Here is a 15,026-nt window from a genome sequence, read left to right on the forward strand (position 1 = left end):
TTCCTTAATCGCTAGGCCCCTTTGAACCTGGGTCTCCTGGCTCATAGGCGAGTGTGTTACCCATTAGGCTACCACCACGAATCCAAACTGTACGGCCCTGCCAACAATTAACTTCAAATATTCAGAAGACCGTGTAAGCGCACGTTTGTTTCTTTTACGTTTAAGACGTCTGGGTAACGCTGGATAGTGAGTTCGATCCCTAGCTTGGACCTTGCGCATGCAGAGCGTGTGCGGCTGCGGCTGGGCTGGGTTTCAACAGTGAGTAACAGGACCAAGGACTTAACATTTTATCTAAATTGGGACATTTTTTTATTAATCCGATTTGACATTGGGACCTGGAGCGGTTATTTTCCAGAGAGAATTTCTCTGAAGGCCATTGAAATGAGACATATCCTAAGAAGCCAAGCAGAGGAGCTTGGAAAACCTGAAGAAGTCCTTCTTGACGCCTTGTATATCTGGAATATACAATGGATTGACTAAAAGTAGTGTTGCTTGGGAAAATGTGTTATTTTCCTAGGTGTGACAAAAGACAGCTTGACTATAAGCTTGACTGTATGCCACTGTCTGTGTAATAAATGGAATGAAATGGATTGCCAGTCCCACTTTGGACCTACATCTGCAGTATTATGACTAATACGATGAGTAAAGAATATTATTTTTTTCCTCCACAGGCTCGATGAGCTCCGTGAACGCCGCCGCCCACCGCGCTCCACTGCATCACCGTTGCGGAACTCCGCGAGGTAAAAACGCACGAACATGATAGGCCAGTTGACTACGCGAGGTCGTCGCTGATTGGCGCACACGCGGCCTGTTGACGACAACAGCCTCCACGCAGCCTGGCGTCACGTTTCCCTTTTCCCCGCCCGCGTTTCTGATTCACCAGCTGATTTCACTTCCCATGGAGGAAGTTGGTGCCGAAAAATCGGAAGAAAGGACAAATCTCACCCTGCCCCCGGATTTTACCCCCGTGGCCTAGCTTTGTGCGCTCCCGCTGTTTGGTTCCGGGGTAGAAACGGACGCGGAGAAGCGAAATCTCATGAGCATCCAGCCGATCGCGCGATTCAGAAAGGAAACGGCAAAGGATGTCAATGCGGCCTCGGAACAGGGAGCTCTGCGCTGACTGCAGCGCGCCGGGTAAGAGGGACGCAGTCGCCGCGCAGGATATCCGCCAGCGCCGCGGAAGACGCCGCATTGTCTCTGTACGCTCGCCGTGCCGCGGTTCGTCCGGATTTCGGGGTTCCGATGGACGTTGTTACGCGTGTTGCGGCGGTAGCCGCCGGTGTCTCCGTGTAAAGTGTCCGTGCTGTTGTATGCAGCGTTATGTCGGGAGGTTCAGTCGTGGCCAATGTCAGATCTGTTGTGCATTCAGCGTGGCCGTCTGAAAGGTGCGGGTTTTTTTGTATTTACATAATTTTGCATAATTATTACAAACTTGTTTTATGAATGTATTTTACATTTACAGCATTTATCAGACGCCCTTATCCAGAGCGACAGGGACAGTCCCCCTGGAGCAACGTAGTGTTAAGTGTCTTGCTCAGGGACACAATGGTAGTAAGTGGGATTTTAACCTGGGTCATCTGGTTCATTTCCCCCCCCCACAGAACCTCGCTGGGCGTCTGTGAACCGCGGCGTGCTGATCTGTGATGAGTGCTGCAGCATCCACCGGGGCCTGGGCCGGCACAGCTCCCAGGTCCGCCACCTGACCCACACGCCCTGGCCTCCGTCCCAGCTGCAGGTCTGCTCCCAGCGTACGCCGGTCCTGCTGCGGACAGGACTCGACTTCCTGTCTGTGATCAATCGTTCAGTCGCTGTTGCGTGCTGGAGTAGGATGGATTAGAGAAGAATCTAATTTGTGGTGTTCCGCGCACTGTTACCTGCTACATCAGACATAACCTACCTAACGGTGTTTCCTAACATAACCCTTTTTCAATTCTTGCCCAAAGAGGTCCATGGAATGTAAGAACTTTGCTACCGGATTTGAAGGAAGTATCCTCTTTTTAGCCAAGGAACCGGACCATGAACAATAGTGATCCTTTCCCTTCTTTCTTTTGTATGCGTGTTGGGTTTTCCCCCTTGAACAAATAAGAAAGGTTTAAAGTAAACTGATTTGTGGCGAGCAAAGTGGGGGCGATCTCACACGGCGGCCGTTATTTGTCTTCTCTAGATGGTGCAGACATTGTACAGCAACGGGGCAAATTCCATATGGGAGCACAGTCTTCTGGACCCCTCCTCCGTTATGACAGGGAAACGCAAGGCAAATCCTCAAGACAAAGTACAGTGAGTATTGGATCTGGGGATTGGCAGAAGCTGCTTCCCCGTCTAATTTGTTACGCTTCCGGGGGAAGAAATATATTGTAAAAGGTACTGGGAATTTGTTGGGACTCAACAGAACGCTTGTACCAATACAACAACACGGAACTGGTATTTCACTCTATAGCCATAATTTATGTTGCTCTGCAGAAAAATATTTAAATGAAGAAAGTGTAGAGAATGAAGTGCTGAACTACAAACCATCAAATCATAGGACTCGTGCAACGAAGTGAAAATCTTTGCCGGGGATGGGGACAACGAAAGAAGTGACTTCTCTACGGAAGGAATAGCTAAGGGCATGTTGGGAAAAGATTACTAAGGTTAAATTGTACAGTGGTGTGGATTCTTTTTTTCCCCCATGCCTGTCACATTTAAATGGTTCAGATAATCAAATCATTTTAAATATTAGTCAAAGACTATAAAAGTAAATTTTTTTTTCTTAAATGTTCTTTTCTTCCTCCATGTCCCCAGCCCTAATAAAACCGAATTCATAAAGGCCAAATACCAGATGCTTGCGTTCGTACATCGAATGCCCTGTCGAGAGGATGATAGTGTCACATCAATTGACCTCAGCAAGGTGTGTCATGCAATTCGGTGGTTGTGTGTCCCAACATTTATTAAATGCTGTTATATGCTGATAGACTTCTCATGTCATGTCCTCCAGCAACTCCACTCCAGTGTAAGGACTGGGAACTTGGAAACGTGCCTCAGGCTCCTGTCCTTAGGAGCCCAGGCTGGCTTCTTCCATCCGGTATGTTTGTCACGAACATTAAGCCCTAGTGATAGGAGTAAATATCAGCAGTCATGTCAGCACGCGTTGGGTAGCGGCTGCTGTACTCAAATAGTGCCCTGCGTTGTCAGGAGAAAGGGAATACTCCGCTGCATGTGGCTGCCAAAGCCGGGCAGCTGCTCCAGGCCGAGCTGCTCACCGTGTACGGGGCCGACCCCGGGGCTCCTGACGCCAGCGGCAAGACGCCCATCGACTATGCCAGGTAAAGCCGGCTAAAGGCCGTCCACTTTCTCTCCTCATCGACGAGTCATGTGACCAGCGGTCTCCACTTACTCCTCCAGACAAGCAGGCCACCATGAGCTGGGAGACAGGCTGGTGGAAATCCAGTATGAATTGACAGACCGACTGGCGTTCTACCTGTGTGGTAGAAAACCAGGTGAGTTAAAGCTACAGCATTTATCAGACGCCCTTATCCAGAACGATTTACAATCAGTAGTGACAGGTACAGTTAAATGTTTCAAAAAAAAAAAAGTTAAATGTCTTGCTCAAAGACACTATGGTAGTGGGGTTTGAACCTTTGTGGTCATCTGGTTCATAGGCAGGTAATCAGCGGTCTGTAAAGGTCAAGGTACAAAGATGTATTTCTGGAATCTGAATATCTAATTCTACATGTTCTTTTTAGATCATAAAAACGGACAGCACTTCATAATTCCACAGATTGCTGACAGGTAAATTTGACCTGAGATTGAGTTGTCATCATGCTTATACTGTAAATCATAGGGGTGCAATAAGGGATCCAATCAACAAGGCACAATCGGCAAGTAACCTATTTGCGCTAATCCATGAACTTTTAAAGGCGTTGCCTTAGTATCGACCTGAAGGTACGGTGATCAACTTGATTTCCTCATAATGAAAACTAGCAGCATGCAGATTATTTAGGTTTATTTAATCCCCGCTTCTGATAGATTGTACATATAGAACTTGATATGATCATCTGCTTACTTACATTCATCGGTCTTTATTTTTGGGCATTGTTTTAGTAATTCAATTGTTTATGTGAAATAATAAATTCCTTCTAACCTGTAAAGAATAAATCTCTTTTGCTTGCATGGATAAGAAATGTGTAAGTGTGTATTTTTAATACATATGAAATTTATTTATTAATGAATTATAATATTTATTATGATTTTTATTTTGGATTGAAGCTTTCTTTCTGCTCTCTCCAGCAGTCAGGATTTATCAGAACTGGCTAAAGCCGCCAAGAAGAAACTACAGTCTGTAAGTTATTTAAAGACTTTGTTCTCTGGAGTCCCTTATCAGTGTAAGCCTTTTTCATGTCAGTTGTCAGTTTAGCTTGTATTATTTAAACATTTGTGTGTTTCAGTGCATGATGTTTTCTCACACAATGTTTAGTTACTGTCATTGATGTGATTTTGAATTTTAATATTATTCCATCTTGCTACCATTGGTCACAATGTCATGAACAGCTGAATAATGCATGTGTGTTCCTATGTTTTATGGTATTTTAGTGTAAATATTGCAACAATGCCATTCCATCTCTAGTAAATGTTAAGTTGCTGCATTTCTTCAATCTGCGTAATATCTGTGTATAATTTAGTGCATTATGCATGTTCTAGCCATATCAGTATTCAAAAGTAATTTATATGAAGCAGCTAAACCATGATAACAGATTAATTTGCTGAATGCTGCAATGTCTCACAGCCAATTTAAACTTTGGTGCATTTACAGCTCAGTAATCACCAATTCGAGGAACTGGCCATGGATGTTTATGATGAAGTGGACCGAAGGGAAACTGATGCAGGTGACTTCCAGGAGCTTCAGAGGGTTTTGGCTTTCTAGGAAACGGACATGTTAAATGAGCTCTCTATGTGCACAATAGGGTTGTGCAGTGCAAATCTGCATTAGGAGGAGGCGAACACGAATTAGAAGCCTACTCTGGTATTCTGTAATACGAGGGATAATTGTCATAATTGGAAAAAATCCTTTCGCCCAGGTCTAATGTAAATACATGGAATTAGTGTAGTATATTAGTAGTAGTAGTATATATTATAGTATAAAGTATTCATTGTATATTAGTATACAATGAATACTTTGTTGGCGTACATTTGTAATCTTATTTTTTTGTTATTGACTGTTTAATGTAGAAAATTCTCTCTTAACGTCCTCTGCAGTATGGCTGGCAACACAGAATCACTCCACTCTGGTAACAGACACAACGGTGGTGCCTTTTCTCCCTGTCAATCCTGAATATTCATCAACCAGAAATCAGGTTTGAATATCCTCCTTTAAATACGCTGCTCAAAAAATAAAGGGAACTCTTAAACAACACAATGTAACTCCAAGTCAATCACACGTCTGTGAAATCAAACTGTCCACTTCAATTTCACATGCTGTTGTGCAAATGAAATAGACAACAGGTGGAAATTGTAGGCAATTAGCAAGCCACACCCAATAAAGGCGTGGTCCTGCTGGTGGTGCTTCCATTCTAGTGGTAGCATGAGACTGTGTCTACAACCCACACAACTGGCTCAGGTAGTGCATGTCATCTAGTAAGTCACAACAATGTGAGCTGTGGCAAGAAAGTTGTGTCTATCAGGGTAGTGTCCAGAGCATGGAGTCGCTACCAGGAGACAAGGCAGTACATCAGGAGACGTAGGAGGGCAACAACCCAGCAGCAGGACTCTACCTCCGCCTTCGTACAAGGGTGAACAGGAGGAGCGGTGCCAGAGCCCTGCAAAATGACCTCCAGCAGGCTACAAATGTGCATGTGTCTGCTCAAACAGTCAGAAACAGACTCCATGAGGGTTGTATGAGGGCCTGACGTCCACAGATGGGGGTTGTGCTGAACGGTGTTTGGCTGTAAGCACATTTGGCATTTGCCACAGAATACCAAGGTTGGCAAGACTGTCATCCTGTGCTCTTCACAGATGAAAGCAGGTTCACTTTGAGCACATTTGACAGACATGACAGAGTCTGGAGATGCCGTGGAGAACGCTCTACTGCCTGCAGCATCCTCCAGCATGAACGGTTTGGCAGTGGGTCCATAATGGTGTGGGGTGGCATTTTTTTGGGGGCTGCACAGCCCTCCATGTGCTTGCCAGAGGTGCCCTGACTGCAATTAGGTACCAAGATGAGATCCCCTTGTGAGACCTTACGCTGATGCCGTTGGCCCTGGGTTCCTCAGGTGGCTGGATTGTGTCAGCAGTTCGAGAAGGCATTGATGCTGGCCAGACCTGAATCCAATTGAGCACATCTGGGTCATCATGTCTCGCTCCATCCAGTCTCTGTTGCACCACAGACTGTCCAGGAGTTGGTGGATACTTAAGTCCAGGTCTGGGAGGAGATCCCTCAGGAGACCATCCGCCACCTCATCAGGAGCATGTCCAGGTGTTGTAGGGAGGTCATACAGGCACATGGAGGCCACACACACTACTGAGCTTCATTTTCCCTGTTTTCAGGTTATTACATCAAAGTTGGATCAGCACGTAGTGTTTTAGTGTGACTCTAAATCCTGACTGCCATGGCTTGATTTCCATCAATTTCTGTGTTTTTTTTTTTTTTTTTTTTTTTTTTTGTGTACAGAACAAAGTATTTAATAAGAATTTCATTCTTTCAAATCTAAGATGTTTTATTTTTGTGTTCTCTTTATTTTTTGGAGCAGTGTAAATCTACATATTTATACAGTATTTATTATGCTATGTACAGGTGTACATGAGGAAATTTTCTTCCTGGCTGTAGACTATTTCCTAGCTCACGTCTTCTGATTCCTTTTTCAGGGCAGACAGAAGCTGGCCAGGTTTAATGCACATGAGTTTGCCACACTCGTTATTGACATCCTGGCTGATGCAAAGCGGCGACAGATCGGGGGTACCGTTGAGAATGGCAAAGGTGACATGTTTGTTTTAATCTTAGCCGGTTTTTATTTACTGAAATAAATGACCTAAATTTGAAACATCTGCTCGATATTATAGGAATATATTTCCAGAGGTTATATTTTTATGGGTATTGTAGTGTTTTTGACACTGCTTTACTATTAACATTTCTTAATACCCTGCAAAAATTTGCAAACTATCCTAATGCAATGTACAGTTTGTCTTAAAAGTCCACCGGCATGAAAATTTCTCTTGAGATTTTGTGAGTTTCCTGCAGAGGATAGAAATGGTGAATTCTGCTTCACTGTTCACAGAGCGGCAGCTCAGATGGCCGCATCTGGAATTTGTCCCCTTATGTCATCACAAGGGGAATTTGTTTGTTTTTCTTCTGGAGAAACAGACACTACTTCCTACCTGCGTCAAACAGTGTTGTTGGTGAATGGTGTTGATGACGACACAATTTTCGCAAATGCCCGTTCTGCATACATTTTGTAGCATTTTGACTCATTCATCTGCTTGATTTTTGTCTTGCTTTGTCAGAAAATGTGGAGCTGATTCTGAAAGGTATTCACAGCCAGAGTGGCAGCGACAGCCCAGAAGCCGACCAGCCGGACTATGACAGTGTGGCCTCCGATGAGGACATAGAGCGAGACCCTGTCTCTAGCAAAGACGAGCGAACCAAGGTAGAGCAGCATACAGAGTCGTGCAAACACAGAAGCAAAGTGAAAGTGGAGGGATTTTCTTAAAGCAGTGTCTGGAGGTACATGGCTGATTGTCTTATTTCTGTCTTTGTTTAGAGCTCTGAGTCGTCTGATTTATCGGATGGTCCAATCACGGTGCAGGAGTTTATGGAGGTCAAAAGTGCTCTCAATGCCTCGGAGGCCAAAATTCAGCAGCTGCTGAAGGTGAACTGTCACCTGAGCGAGGAGCTGAGGCTGATGCAGACTAAGGTAGCTCCATCTGCTTCCATGGTAGCATAGCAGCATCATAACACAATCACCACCACACAACACGGCAGAAGTCAACCACTCTCACAGTGAGGAACTGAGACTATCCCACAGTATATAACTGGCAATCACCTCATCACCACAGCAACACATCCATTACCTGAGGAGTTCAGATTAATAAGTGTTCCTGGGACTTGTTTCTATGGAAACACTGGCATCAAATCACAACACTACCAGATCCATTAAGTAGATAATTTGTAACATAACAAGTAGATAATTTGAATTTTAATTCTCTAGGAATTATCCCCTCCTTCTCCACGTTTCACCTCATTCTTTAATCCTTCAGAACACATCTTTCAGAATCCATACTGTATAGCATCATGTTACATCATTGTCTATTATAATTTTGTTCATTTATTTTGAAGTTTACTGTCATTTCAGCTATATACATGTTATATAGCTGAACGTTTCTCCGTAACCTGGTCTACATGTAACATTGAACAGAGTTACATACTGACATAAAGTGCACGTGTGCGACACAAACTGTGCAAAGTGCAAACGGGACACAGGCAGTGCAACAGTAACATTTAACTAATACATGTAGACAACAATGGGACCGACAGCGCTAAACTATTGAAATGAATAATATGTGTAAATATTGGTCTTCTAATGGCTCGTGACAGTTTGGCCCTCGCTGATCTTAGGGCCACCTTCCTGTCAGCATTCCTGAAGGTGGAGCCTTGAGTTTTGAGCAGTTCATGTACCTCTTCAGTCATCCACAGCTTTTTCCCATGTCCTTATTCTTCATAAACTGCTAAATAGGTTTTATACCCCTATAAACAGTTTAACAAATAAACTTTGCATATATTCTGTACATTTGCTATCATCTGTGCAGAAGCTGGTTGGGGTCATTTAAGTGGGTCCGATGGATGTGTAATAATCCCATCGTGCAGGTCATGCTGGTCATGTTTTAACTACCATTCTGAATCATTGCTTACACGTTACCTGTAACGGCCTGTGGCCCAACGCACTGGCCTGTTTGGTGCATCCAGGTCAAAAATTCTGAACAGCGTTTTATAAATAGTTTAGACAATACAACATGAGACAGGCTCATCTAAATGCCAAGGCCATGGCATGAACAGCATAAACTCACCTCTACAATTTATAAACCACCTCAAGATTTCTTTTTATAGCTCTTTTGTAGCACTGAAATATTGTAGCCGATCTCTACTACACAATCACCACCATCAGTCCATCACCAGAATCCAGTTTCCCTGAACCCGACAGCCAGGCCGCACCACTGAAAGCCACCCCACTCGTACATTAAGGGCCGACTCTGTCTGTGTCTGAGCGGTTGCCGGTTACGGCGTAATCCGAGCTGAGGCCCTGCTCTCAGTCTGAGCGTCAGCTGGTTCTCACCTGCTGCTCTTTCCCCACCTGCCCTACTCTCTGTTTACCTTCCCCCAGCCTCTGGTTTGCTCCATAAACAAAGAGGAGAAGACCTGTCAGGATGTTGTTTTGGAGTAAACGACCCCAAATTTTCGTCTTGCATTTCCTACATCTGATCATGTACTTGAATGTCTGCTCTCCATGATCTCCCCACAAATCCTCTAAAAGGAACATGAGCAGGTTTCATTCTGGGATACGGCATGATGGTAAATTACTACATTTGTAGTAAATGGCTGTCATGACCAGCTACAAATAGTAAATTTTTTGTGAAGCAGTTCTAAAGAAAAAAATATGCTAATATACTGTTTAGTTCAAGTGTGGTGTACACTTTTCTGATTTTGGTAAAGAAACAAGTGTTTGTATAATTTTTATTGACCTTTTAATGTTTCTTTTTAGGATATATTTTTTTTTTCTCCTAAAACCTATTTTAATTCGGACTTTTATTAGTGAAACCATTAGGATTATTGAACTGTGAATTTGTATGCATTTTATGTATGGTCCATTGGACTCATTCGTGTGGATAAATTGTGTGTGTGTGTGTGTGTGTGTGTGTGTGTGCACGCGCACATGTACAGCTGAATTCCCTACAGAATGAGAACTCAACCCTTCGATGGCGTGCTCCTGGGACCCAGCAGGACCTCTCTGGCCGGCTGGCACCTCGAGGAGGAAGGGCCATGTCCATGTATGAGACCGGCTCAGGCCTGAAACAATACCACCCGAGGGGAGAAACCCCCCGCCCTGAAAACAGCAGCTTCACACTGCAGGCTCTTCCTCCAAATGTGAGTAACAGTGAACATGGATTTTGGAAGAGTTGGAAGAAGAGAAATTCTTCCAGAGAATGAATCTGTAATACGGGCAGGAGGCAAAAGCCTATACCGTCAACCTTTCTGCGTATGATTTGTGTTTTAATCATGTGACTATGGTCAGGATGTTTGTATTTACAGGATGTCCACTACTGAGGGTTGGCAGAGTTTTGTTGTTCACATTTTCCCTCTTTTAAAATATCTGAAACACAATCCTTGTAAAATCTGGTTTTAACCCTTTTATAGATGGGCGGGGCCTCGTCCGTGACTGCCTCATCTTCCCTCCCAACCTTCCCCTCATCCCTTTCCTGGTCCTGGGATGAGCGAGCCCCACGGGTGATGTACTTCCTCAGCTAACCAGCTGCGCTGTGTGGGAAGGAGGCCCTGGTGCCTGTTGTTCCCCAAGCCCCTCCCACCACTCCGTTTCCTGCATGAGCCAAAACTAAGTCTGTCCCAAGCACGCAAACCCAAGTACCGTACTTCCACAAAACAGGATTCAACTTCCTGTTTGGTCTCTTTAATCACTAACATGTCTGGATTCTCGCCAATGAGCAGCAGGACTGACCAGACATGGCACTTGGTCAGCCTTCACTAGTGATGCAGTAACGACTCTTTTCTTACCCTGACTTCCCTCTTGCGCCTGGTCCTCAGACACTTCTGTTCAGTCTCTAAAGCATGGACCACGCCCATCTCTGCCAGGATGCTCTGTAGTCTCCACGCTGTGACCTGTGTGGGCTGAGCTCTTTGTCTCTAATTATATCTCCTCTTTCCGAGCAAAGGCTGTGCTGACGTTCCCATAACGTTCGCTCTCTGAATTTTAGGGATCCATTGTGGAGGAGCGGTGCAGCATGCCAGAAAGTGACTATGACAACACCCACAACCATACTGAGCCTGAGTCGGGGTACACTTTTTCTCTTTTATAATTTTAGATTATTTTTTTAAATAATTTTATTTGGTTAGTCATTAAGTGGTGGTGCTTTTGATTTCTGTAGTTTACAAAATACTACTAATAATGATATGATATCCATTTAAATAGATAATCTATAAACCCATTTTAACCTCTGATTTGAGCATGTCCTAGAAAATTAGAGGATAATGTAATTTCTGTTGTGTCCTCAATTAAAGACAGTACATTTACATTATTTATCAGACGCCCTTATCCAGAGCAACTTACAATCAGTAGTTACAGGGACAGTCTCCCTGGAGCAAATTAAGGTTAAGTGTCTTGCTCAGGGACACAATGGTAGTAAGTGGGATTTGAACCTGGGTCTCCTGGTTCACAGGCGAGTGTCTTACCCACTAGGCTACTACCACAGTATTTTTAAAGTAATATTGTACAGCAGAAAGGATTAATTTGTGGCTGGCATTTCTGCAGTTCTGGTCAGGGAGGGCTGCTTCGGATCAGCGGTTGGCCAGGAGATGGAGGTGCCCGTGAGCCAAATGACCTGGAGGAGGATGCAGAGCCGGACCCAACCCTGCCCTGCACTGAAGATGTGATCAGCAAAACCGAACAGATCACAAAGAACATTCAGGAGCTGCTACGTGCCGCACAGGACAACAAACATGAGGGGTGAGGCAAACTTTTAATAACTCAACTTAAAAAAAAAAACCCTCAACCTGCTCCATTTCCACCTGCCTCATTTCTTCCTTTTATTTAGCAGAATCTTCTGTTTGGTGTGGTGTGGTGTTCTGTTCTTTCCTTTGACCCAGCGCCTGGTTCCGTTTCTCTGTATTTCCACCCTTTGCTCCCCGGTTGTGATCTGCTTTCTGTCATCCTCCTCTTCCACCCCTGCCAGCTCCAGATGCAGAAACAGCCTTGGTTGTTTTGGAGCCCTGATGCCCTGTGCAGAGAGGGGTGAAAGGGCCTCCTGTCTGCAGGCTGAGCCTGCCACCTGGTACCCTGCTCTCTGCCCTGCTTCTGAGGGACAGTGTCTCTTTTGTGTGTGTGTGTGTGTGTGAGAGAGAGAGAGAGTGTGTGTGTGTGTGTGTATATCTCTGTGTCAAACACAGGCTGATGTCAGTGCAGTAAATCATTGTGGTTTTAGTGTGTGAATGCAGGCCCATCACATTGACTCTTAAACCCTGTAGACATTATGGCAACAAACAAACTTTTGATAATATATGTTGCCTAAATCACATATAGAATTTGATACACTATATATGTACTTAATTTACCCAAATGAAATATTATAAGGAGAATGTGAGATGTTTCCTTTTATAATCTGTATTTGACACAAAGCTCTGTAGTATTTCTATAATAACACTTATTGTTGTGTGTTGCATTTGTGTAACTTGTTTTATTTTATTACAAACATCACCATGACTACTAACTCAGAGGTATATGCAGAGACGGGAATCAGCTGTCAGGAGGTTCTTGTAGATTAGTATTGGTTTTATTGTTGTCTCATGTAAGGGACTGCTGCCTGCCTGAGAGGAGGGTCCCATATCTGCTATAATGTAGACCTGAGGGTCATCCAGGGACCAGTCGGGGTTCCTCATGCATTAGCCTTATCATTTGAAATTAACAAGATTGATTGATAAAAATAAATCCGTTCCAAAAAAATAGCATGTGGTGTCGCTCACAGCTGCATGTGCATTTTTTTCCTTTTTATAATAGGTGTTTTTAACTTTTTTTAATTTCCCTCGTCAGTTTTATTCCTTGCTCTGAGAGGATCCACGTGGCCGTGACTGAAATGGCCACCCTGTTTCCAAAGGTAGGCCTCATATGCTGTATACTGTGTATAACACATTACGAATGATCAGAAATAACATTGAGTACAACAATGAGTTTCAATGTGATTTTAATATATTTTACTTTCAAGTTTTAGTTTTTTAATGTAGAAGAGCGACTTTGGACCTGCAACAGGTTAAAATCTGCTGCATCATAATACTGGCAACTGCATATTAGGAAAGTACATTTAATTTACTCAAATCTGTGCAGCTCCATCACAAATATGTCTCTAACTTTTTTAATTAGCTGAATTTTATTTTTCCCCCAAATTATTGAATTTTCAACATTTGCTTTGTGAGTGGAGCTTCTCGCATGTTCAGTGCAGCATCAGAATAACACTGATGTAATCATCCCTACATGTAATTTAAGCACATCAACATATTTAAATAAATAAACCATGCATTACTAGTAAATTTAGCAGGTAAACAAACACACTCAAACATTGCAAGCCCCGCCCCTGACATCATCTATGCGTTTTTCTTCGGAATTTATAAAGTTCCTATTATAGTAAACCTAGTGGAAAATGTATGTCTGTTTTTGTGCTTTTAATAAGGTCATTTTAATAAATCAGACAAAGGAAAGAAATTCTGTTAAAAGATTGTTGTGCCGAAAGTGACCATCTTTTCACCTAAAATTAGTTAAGCAAGTGCTCACTTACAAAAGTTATTATGGTTCTAATGTTCTATTATAAATCACTGTACTTTTGGTACTTAAGCCATTTTAAAGTGATAAAATGGAGTAAAATTTCCCTTTGTGTATTGTGTGTGAAGTACCCATGTTCTGAGATGGTTCGAGGGTCTCTGCGCCTACTGACCTCCAGTGCAAGCCGCTTACAAGGGGAGTGTCAGCGAGCTCCGCCTCCAGACCCAACCGCCAGTGACACCCAGCTGGTAACACAGCAGGTCATCCAGTGTGCTTATGACATTGCCAAGGCCGCCAAGCAGCTGGTCACCATAACAACCAAAGAGAGCAACTGAGAGAACCACATTTTTTCTATTATTATTATTATTTTTCCTGTGTTTGAGTCTTATAATTAGTTGATAATTGTTTTAAGGACATCAGTATTATTGATTATCACCTATATGCTTTGTGATTTTTAATGAATGTTATATATATTTCTAATATAGCGCCAAATGCAATGTGTTCCTTAATGTGTGTCTGTGTGTGTGATTGAGAGAAACTGTCTCATTAGCCTTGTTTGTCTGAATGCCTCATTATTGGCCATTACTATGAAATGACCCTGCCTTCTTTTATTATAATGCTGTGGCCTTCGTGCACCATTTTCTTCTTTTTTTTTCTGTTTTCCTCCATAGCTAAAAACAGAAAGTTCTATTTTCACTTCAGTATTAACCTACTGTACCTCATATATTTGTCCAAGAACACTGTTCCAAATTTATTTTTGTTGCCTAAAATGTCCTTAAATAATCTATAATATGGATGTTTTAAAATGTTCCTAGAACGAAACAAAACTATATACCTACTTTCTGTTCCATGTCTTGTTGAAAACTAGTGTGAACCTGTAATACTGTGCCATGTGTTTTTGTCTCCTGCTCCTAAGCAATTGTCTTTATTTGATCCGTCTAAGCAATATGGTCTTTGGCTTAGTTTTGAACTCCCACCAGCAGTTGTGAACGAGTATGTGTGTGGTGTCCTGTGTACCTTGTGTGGTGCTAATATGGTTAATGCTTAATGTTATGCATTGTATTTATAATGCTGCGGTGTTTTAGCCACATATGCAACTACTTGGGTGCAGGTCTGAAAGTTTATGGTGTTGCCTCTTTTCTAAAAACACGGTCAGGGAGCACTTTTTTTTTTTTTTTTTTTTTTTTTTTTTCCCCTGTAACGAATCATGCAGCTTTTTGGAATTTGAAATGTACTCTTTAAGTGTAACAATTCATTCATATTAGAATAAAACGTTTTCTGTCAGATGGATTGTTCCCCTTGCTTTTTCAAGTGAACAAAGTGTGGAAGTGGTCGATTCTGTGTGGCTCACTAACTAGGGGACCGTTGTTTTCACTGTCAACACTTGTACACTTTCTGTGTACAAACTGGTGCCACTGTGGTGAATGCTCATGTTCTGTTTAATATTTTTTTTTTGTGTGTGTGTAACAATCCTGAACATGCAGGAATATGCAGTGTGATTTCAAATGTGAAAATCTGCAC

The 15,026-nt window shown here is 42.9% G+C and overlaps 1 protein-coding gene across 8 annotated transcripts; it reads left to right on the forward strand.

The window, feature by feature from the left end:
• The first annotated feature begins 871 nt into the window (after nt 1-871).
• On the forward strand, nt 872-14,321 carry git2b (G protein-coupled receptor kinase interacting ArfGAP 2b). 8 transcript variants are annotated; one of them, XM_028978964.1, is made up of 22 exons: nt 872-1,134; nt 1,602-1,735; nt 2,165-2,277; nt 2,782-2,887; nt 2,975-3,061; nt 3,172-3,302; nt 3,382-3,476; nt 3,723-3,768; nt 4,158-4,163; nt 4,267-4,318; nt 4,790-4,862; nt 5,233-5,330; nt 6,838-6,949; nt 7,474-7,616; nt 7,731-7,883; nt 9,905-10,108; nt 10,379-10,468; nt 10,954-11,033; nt 11,508-11,702; nt 11,929-12,027; nt 12,783-12,846; nt 13,634-14,321. In XM_028978964.1, exons 1-22 carry the CDS (start codon nt 1,083-1,085, stop codon nt 13,838-13,840), a joined length of 2,340 nt encoding a protein of 779 aa, XP_028834797.1. In that variant the 5' UTR covers nt 872-1,082; the 3' UTR covers nt 13,841-14,321. The 8 variants fall into 8 exon arrangements, with proteins under 8 accessions (XP_028834797.1, XP_028834801.1, XP_028834800.1 ...); XM_028978968.1 differs by lacking the exon at nt 11,929-12,027; XM_028978967.1 differs by lacking the exon at nt 10,379-10,468.
• The last annotated feature ends 705 nt before the right edge of the window (nt 14,322-15,026 follow it).

The sequence above is a fragment of the Denticeps clupeoides genome, chromosome 5 (genome assembly GCF_900700375.1).
Source record: "Denticeps clupeoides chromosome 5, fDenClu1.1, whole genome shotgun sequence".
NCBI classification, from domain to species: domain Eukaryota; kingdom Metazoa; phylum Chordata; class Actinopteri; order Clupeiformes; family Denticipitidae; genus Denticeps; species Denticeps clupeoides.